The sequence below is a fragment of the Monoraphidium neglectum genome (assembly GCF_000611645.1).
Source record: "Monoraphidium neglectum strain SAG 48.87 unplaced genomic scaffold scaffold01155, whole genome shotgun sequence".
Taxonomy (NCBI): Eukaryota; Viridiplantae; Chlorophyta; class Chlorophyceae; order Sphaeropleales; family Selenastraceae; genus Monoraphidium; species Monoraphidium neglectum.
In genome coordinates this window covers 11-7441 of record NW_014012473.1, presented here as the reverse complement: position 1 = coordinate 7441, position 7431 = coordinate 11, and the positions used below count along the sequence as shown (strand labels likewise).

Sequence of the window (7431 nt, the reverse complement as noted above, 5' to 3'; positions counted from 1 at the left end):
AAATATGTGCCTCTCCAGCTCCTGCTGTCCCGCGAGCGCCTCATGCGCCACCTGGTGACGACCCTCACGGCCACCGGCGACGCGCCCGTCGCGCAGCTGCCCCACAGCGGCGCCCTGGGGCGCCAGCGGCTGCAGGGCGACGCCAGCCTGGGCGCGGGCGCGGGCGCGGCCGCCGCGGCGGCCGCGGCGTCGCGGGCGCAGGATTTGTGGGAGCAGTGGCGGCGCCGCCAGCAGCCCCAGGAGGGGGGCGGGCCGGCGGGCCAGGTGTGGGAGATGGTTGCGCAGGGCTCGGCGCAGGCGCAGCGGCAGGGCGGGGACGAGGGGTGCGGCGACGAGCCGTCCATCCTTGACGACAGGTTTTGCGAGATCCAGGAGACACTGGATGATCTCGCTCAGAACATCAGGCAGCAGGTGTGCGGCGTGTGGCGGGCACGACCCACAGTCTTGGCTCGATGTGCAAGCCGGCGCTGGAATGCCCAGGGGCCCAGCCGCGACCTACCACCGGCCAGAGTGTACTTGCACCTGCCTCTTTGCTGCGCCTTCTGGCCCGGCGCATCCAGAGCGTCCCAAACTGCGCACACACGCGCCCAACTATCCCACACCCGCCCCCGCCCTCACCCCGCCTTCCGTGCCCTGCAGTCCAACCTCCTGGCGAGCCTGCACGGCGCGTCCGCCCTCATCGCGCAGCGCACGCCGCTGCTGCTCGCGCAGAACTTCGTGCTCAACTACCCCTACCTGCCAGACATGGTCAAGACCGTCCAGGTGTCGGGGCGGATATACCTGCCGCCGATATTCCTGAAGTCCGGGATCGGACTGTCCGCGGAAGATGTTGACCGCGGCGCGACTGCGCTCGCGGAGGAGCTGCGCCGCATGGCCCAGGCGACCGGCGACGCGTGACGGCCACGCGCCGCGCGCCGCCGGCGCTGCCGGCAGCGGGGGCGGCTCCGGTGGGGTGTTGCGCCTGCGCCGGGGCGCGCGGCGCGGCTGGCCCGGGGCTGACATATGAAGCTGTGCCACGCCGCGCGGCGCCGGGCGAGCCCTGATGCGGCCGCGATTTGGTGCGCTGGGGGTTTGCCGCGTGGTGGGGCGGACTGCTTTTGGCGCCGCCACGCCAGACCTTGCCGCGTGTTGGGACCATTGGCAGGCTGCAACATCTGCAGTGCCGCGCTGCCGCTGTCGTGTCCTCACGCGTGGTGATTACGAACTGCATTATCATGTTCCTTGGCGTCTGACATCGCCTGTGTGGAGTGCACCCAGACCCACACACGGTATGAGCTTGATACAGGCGTATAAAATGCCATGCGGCGCCATCAAACCTCACAATTCCGACCGCCCTTGAGGCGCGACCCTGCTGCTCCCTTTGTCACAGCCCCCTTTTGCGGCTGCTGGAACCCTCCCAACGCTTTGTACCCATTTCCAATTGTGGCTGCGTGATCCTGCCCTCCCCCTTAGACACCGCGTTGCTGACACCCGAATGCCCGCGCGAGTGGTTCTGATTTGCGCGCCGGCCACCGATTGGCGTGCCGGCCCATCAAAACCCTGAATGTGTCCGCCCGCACACGCGCGCCGCGCACTGGAGGGTGCGTGACTAGGGTGCTTTATCTGTTTGCGCGCCGCATCTGGCAACCAAGGGTCGCACCGCAGCCGCGGGCCCCAAGTCACACTGCTTTGTCTCCCCAACTTGCGCGGAGGTCATTTTGCCTCCCGTGGTCTGGACGTGCGCATCTGCTGCTCTGTGTGTGTGTGAGTGTGTGGTGCTTGTGCGCGCGCGTGTGTGTGCTCACTCTCACGCACGCACAGGGGCTTTCACACAGGGGCTTTCATGCTTCCCTCAAAGAAGGGAGCGGCAGACAGCCCCCCGCCGCTCGCCTTAACGTCGCCCCAAAGGCCGTGCACCACAATCACGTCAGGCTCTCCACCGCCCCGGCCTGCGGGCGCCGCTGGCCGTGAAGAGGGCTCTCGTTACTTTCCTTTCCCGGCGTGCGGCGACGCTCGGGGTGATCCAGCATGCACCTCTGCATTGAGCATGCTGATTTGGTGGCCTTCAACACCTCGTATTTTGTGCCCCTTTTCTCTCACGGCTCATGATTCCCTGCACTTGCGACGCAATAAGAGTGCTCCAAACACACGCGCGAAATCACACTTGTTCACGACCATTCGTCCCGCGACGCCCGCTGCGCTGCGATCGGCGCCTGTTGCGCCGACGTCACCAGCGAGGCACCGCAAACACAACGGCCGCGCCGATGCCTCGAAACCCCCAGGGCCAGTGTGGGCTTTTTACTACTGCGGCTCCTCACGACTCCTGCGGCGTGCTTCACACGTTGCAAACCTCTTAGCAGCCCGCGCTTTGCTGGGCTGCCTTTTTAGGCGAATCGCATCACGGCAGCGGGGAAAAGAACTGTGGGCAGCAGACGAGGCCGTCCGGGCCGCCGCAGCAGCGGCAGTCGATTGTCTAATTCAGGGCGGTGGATGAAGGCGAGGTTTGGGTGTTGCGGTTTCGAAGCTCCAATTGTGTAATGTAACGCCACGAGCTAGGGACGTACAAACAGTCCCGCGGGAGCACCAGTTGCTGGCTGCTGGCCTGGGGTCTGGACTGGGGTTTAGGGTCGAGGGTAAACCTTAGTAGAGTGAAGGCCGAGGCGGGCGCAATCGAGGCCCCCTGTCACCTGGGGCGTCTACCGCGCGCGCAACCGGGGCTTGGCGGCCTTGGGCTGCGCCGCAGCCGCGGGCGCAGCCGCGGCGGCGCCCGCTGCCGCTGCCGGCGGGCCGGGCGGCGCCGCCATCATCTGCTGTATGATGGATTTGGACTGGAGCATTTGCCAAGACGCCTGCTGTGACAGCAGCGTTACGAGCTCCTGGGGTCAAAAGGGGGGAAGGGTTGTTGTTGTTGGGTGGCTTGAGAGATAAGGGAGGGAGGGTTCAAACGGGCGAATTGGGGTGTTGAGCGAGCACGCCTGCAGCAACGGCAGAGCAATCCGCCAGCAACACGAATGCAACGCAGCCGCAGCCCCTCGTGCGGCGCGCCTCGACGGGGTCAACCCCAGGGCTAGCTCCTGGCGCTAGTGCCTCCAAGCTGCTGCGGGAGCGAAGCCGAGCACGCGCAGCCCGCGCCGGCATCCCCGCCGTCCCCAACCCCGCCTCCCCCCTTTGCTTCGCGCGCACCGGCGTGTAATCGGCATCGAAGGTGCTGATGTAGGGATACTGCCGAAGCTCCTGCAGGTGGGCCGGCAGCCCGGGCGCGCCTGCCCGCGCGTCGGCCAGGAGCTGCTGGGTCTCGGCGGGCAGGGCGCCCTCCCACTGGGCCGCCTGGCTGTTGGTCACCCACAGCACGTCCACCTTTCGGGAGGTTGTGCAGATGACCAGGGGTTGGGGTGGGGGGCAGAAGCGCATGCGCCCGCACACGGTCAGCTTTGCACATGGCAATGAAGGGGAGACTGTGGCGACAGACTGGCGGAAGCGGCGAGCGGCAAGCATGCATGGGCGCTTGTGGACGGGGGGTGCATGGCAGCTTCAGGGCAGCTGCAGGGCAGCTGCAGAGTTCCAAAGGCCGAGCGCTGCATGGGGGCCGTCCAGAGAGCGGCGTGTGCTTTCAAATGCTCCCCCTGCGCCGCTGCAAACGGGCGCCGGAAGCGCTACGCTGGTGCGGCGGCAAGCGCGGCGCGGGTGCGGCGCGGGTGCGGCGCGGGTGCGGCGCGGGTGCTGCGCGGGGGCGGCGCGGGCGCGGCGCACCTCCCAGCCGCCCTTGACGCCTTTGTTGGCGTTGTCCTGGACAGTGTACGTGGCGCGGTGGGCTGTGCTGCCTCCGGCCTTGTAGGCGGCGGCCAGAGCTGCGTGCAGCTCTTTGTAGCCGGATTCAGGGAAAATCTGTGGGGCGTGGGCAGGCGGCGCGTTGCTGTGGGCGGCGGCTCAAGCCCCGACGTAGTGCGGCGAGCAGGGGGCGGTGCCGCCGATTGTCTCTGCCAGACCCCCTTGCTCTTCGCTGCCAGTCATCGCCCCACGGAAGCCGTGACTTTCGCGCGAGAGTGCATGCACCCGCGTGAGCGCACGCACGTCCATGCGCAGGCACAACTGTATGTTCACACACGCTCACATACACACGCACTTGCACACTCACACACAAAACACACAAACAAACGCTCGAAATACACACACACACACACACATACACACACACACACTCACACACACATGCGGTTACACACACACACGCATACAAACACACACCTGCATGGCCTTGTTGTAAATGTCAATCGCCACGCCGCTGACGAGGCCGCGCTTGTTCAGGTCACGAGGAACCTGGGAGAGCAGTGTTGAGCGCATTGTTCAGCCCCATGGCTGAGCTGCGGGCCATTGCGACCAGTTGCTTGCGAAAAGGGAAGGGCTCAGCAAGGGCTGGAGCAGCCATTGGGAGGAGGCTGCCGCACAGGAATGCGTCTGCAATTCAAGGTGCGTGGGCAGGTCTGCAGGCCAAGGCAGGGACGGGGCCTACGCCAGGCGCGGCGAGTGTGCTGCTGCGCTCGCCCGGCCTTAACCCACCGCGCCAAACAGGCCGGCCACATCCCATTGGTAAACCGCCCATTGATCGGCGGTCCCGTTGGGCGGGTAGATGGTGGCCACGCCGCAGACGATGTGGCGCACGCCGCGCTGGACGAGGGGGGTGATCGCAGTGTTGTCCTGCAAACAGGGTTTGGGTTGCGCCGAGCAAACAATCAAAAATGGTATGTAGGCAATCCATTTTTTGTTTGTGTGTGTGCGCGCGCATGTGTGTGCGTGCGTGTGTGTGTGTGTGTTGCGTGTGCGTGCATGTGTAAGAGAGAGAAGTAAAACAGAGAAATAGAGCGCAAGGGGTGCAGGGAGGGAGGGAGACAGGCCCAGACGAGTGTGTATGTGTGTTCGCGTGTTCGCATGCGCGAGCACATGTGTGTGTGTGTGTGTGTGTGTGTGTGTGTGTGTGTGTGTGTGTGTGTGTGTGTGTGACGTGCTGAACACCACGCAGCAAGCTCAGAGCCTCCCCTAGGCATTGGCCCCCTCCCCTAGGCATTGGCCGTGGCCGGCTTACCGCGCCCCCACCATCCGCAAACAGCCTGCTGCCACCTGCACAGGTCATCACGGGGAGTGCAACGCGAGGAATTCGACCGCGCATTGGTTGCTGGATAGTCACCAAACACGCGAAACATGATGGGCAAGCCATTGGCGGGCAGGCAAGACTGCCAGGGATGTTGCAGGTTGTCGGTTTTCGGAATGCTGCTTGTGGGGGCGAATGGCACGGTGCCCACCCCAAGCTGGCAGGCGTAGGCAGCAGCTCCGCAGGCAGCGCAGGCGGGGGTGCGAGACTGCCGCTTGCTGCTCGCAGTGCGTTCAACAGCCCCTGCTGTTATACCAACACAAGACCAAAAAACCAGAAGGCTTGACCTAAGATAAAGCCACCCACCTTGGTAGTTGAGCTGCGGTCAGGGGGGCGGGGGTTGGGACGAGGGTGGGGAGTGCAGATCGTCAAGGCGGCGCGAGGTCATGTGATGTGATCTGCATCTGCCCCACCCAGCGCAGGCCACCCAGACATGATCTGGACGTCATCACACACCCCAAACTCCGGCCCTGACAAACCTCCAGGCGCGCATCCTGCGCATCTCCTTGCCGTTTAAAATGCCAACAGGTCATCTATCCCTACCCATGGGGGCGGTCGACGCCCCCAGAAGCCCTGTCATCCGCGACCCCAACGAAACGCATTGTTCCAGCCACAATTCATACCCCAGAACCGCGCCCCCCCCCCCTCACCAGGTTCCAATACTCAAGTCTTTCAGCCCCCGTCAGCTCCGCCTGCGTCGTCGTGTCCGGCCGCGTGCCCTGCGCTGCAAAGCTACTGGAGATGCCGACCATCTGGACGAGGGGCACGACGTAAGGTGCTGACGTGGCGGTCACGTTGGCCACCCCGCTCGCTGGGGTGGGCTGCGGGCCAGGGGAGTAGGTGTTGAGCAGCAGCGGCTCAACGTAGCCGCCGCCGACTACGGGGTCGGTGCCGGCGGTGGTGTTGAGGATCCCCGCGTACAGTGGCGTGAACTGCGGTGCGAAAATGCGGCACATGGGGGCTTGCTTGGCGTCAGGTGGCTGCGGGTGAGAGGATATGATGCAGCAACTGCAAGGGCGCGCTCCAGGGCATACACTACCGATTGACCGAGCCCACTGGGGCCTCGAGGCCCTGCTTATGGCACGCACCAGGGACAGGCGGAGTGACTAAGCGGCCCCGCCTTGTTGTCGTGTCAGCCTCCACGGCCCCAGCCTGTCTGCCGTGGTGACTCACCTCGAAGGGGGCGTACTTGACGGGAGACTCTGGCACCAGCATCGAGCCCATGATGATGGGATATGGCCTGTAGGGTGATTGCAGAGTGAGCCAAGATAGACAAGCAACCAGTCAAGCCGGTGTTCACCAGAGCCCAGAAAAGCCTCTTGGCGAGTTGCAACCTGTAGAGTCACACTCAGGTAATCACCTGGCACGAATGGCCATCAAGAGGCCAGAGGGAAGTCCAAGAACGAGGCTCGCAGGGGCCGAGCTCAAGCGCGACGGCAGGACCGCCCGCGCCGCTCACTTGTCTGGCGTGGCGCAGGCTGTGAGAAAGGGTATCTGCGGGATGCGCGACGCAATCGCCTGCCCAACGCCGCCGCGGGTGCCCAGTGCCGTGACGCTCGAGGCCTGGTTGCCGACGCCAAAGGGCGTGAGGAAGGCCTTGCCCACGGCGCTTGACCATGCGCCGAGCTGCGGGTTTCCAGGGGATAGGCGGAGCCGATGTGTCATGGGGACGCCCGTGTGCTGGTTTGCTTTGAAGGCGCCTGGGCTGAGTCACGTTGCAGCAGCGAATGTGACAAGCGCACGGGTGCATGGGAGTGCTCCGGCACTCACACACTCACACACACACACATACACACACACATGCACGCACGCACGGACGTGCACACTCACACACACACACACACACACACAAGCCCAATTTTGGTACCTCTATCCCTTTCCTCCCCCTCTCTTCCTATTGCTATTGCTATACTCTCTATTGCTCTCTCTCGCGCGCTAGCGACTGCGCCGCTCCCGTAAAACACACGCAAACAATGCGCTCCTATCACACCCACCCGCCCTGCATCTTTTTGAGTGCTTCTGACAGCGTCCAGGATGGCCCCTGCCACAGATCTAGTTATGATGGTGGCCTCATAGATCACTTTCCCATAGGACCCAGGGCCGTTGGAAGTTCGCAGCACGTCCAGGGTGAGCTTGTCGGGGGGTAGGAAAGATCCCAGGAACAGCTTGCTGGGGAACTGGATGGTGGCGTTTCAGGGGCGATGAGGGGGGATTGCAGTGCTCAGCCTTGCATTCGTCTTGGATTTGTACACCCAAGCTACATCTGTTTCGCCCCTCCTCACTGTCGAGCGTGGGGTGCTGCTGAG

At 64.3% G+C, this 7431-nt stretch overlaps 2 protein-coding genes across 2 annotated transcripts in view; one reads left to right on the top strand and one right to left on the bottom strand.

Annotated features, from left to right (window-relative positions):
* Window positions 1–897, top strand: part of MNEG_6849 (hypothetical protein) — a gene marked incomplete at both ends in the record, with an annotated part of 3570 nt that extends 2673 nt beyond the window's left edge. The window contains 2 exons of the mRNA XM_014044676.1: window positions 19–411; window positions 640–897. Of these exons, the coding sequence (XP_013900130.1) occupies window positions 19–411; window positions 640–897 (651 nt within the window). The remainder of the gene's footprint in view (window positions 1–18; window positions 412–639) is intronic.
* A 1778-nt stretch (window positions 898–2675) lies between these two features.
* On the bottom strand, window positions 2676–7130 carry MNEG_6848 (centriole proteome protein; the record flags this gene model as incomplete). Its single annotated transcript, XM_014044675.1, has 11 exons — window positions 2676–2855; window positions 3163–3336; window positions 3730–3864; window positions 4225–4296; window positions 4537–4674; window positions 5060–5094; window positions 5432–5444; window positions 5776–6057; window positions 6299–6365; window positions 6585–6734; window positions 7120–7130. The coding sequence occupies 11 exons, from the start codon at window positions 7128–7130 to the stop codon at window positions 2676–2678; spliced, it is 1257 nt and encodes a 418-aa protein (XP_013900129.1).
* Window positions 7131–7431: the final 301 nt, after the last annotated feature.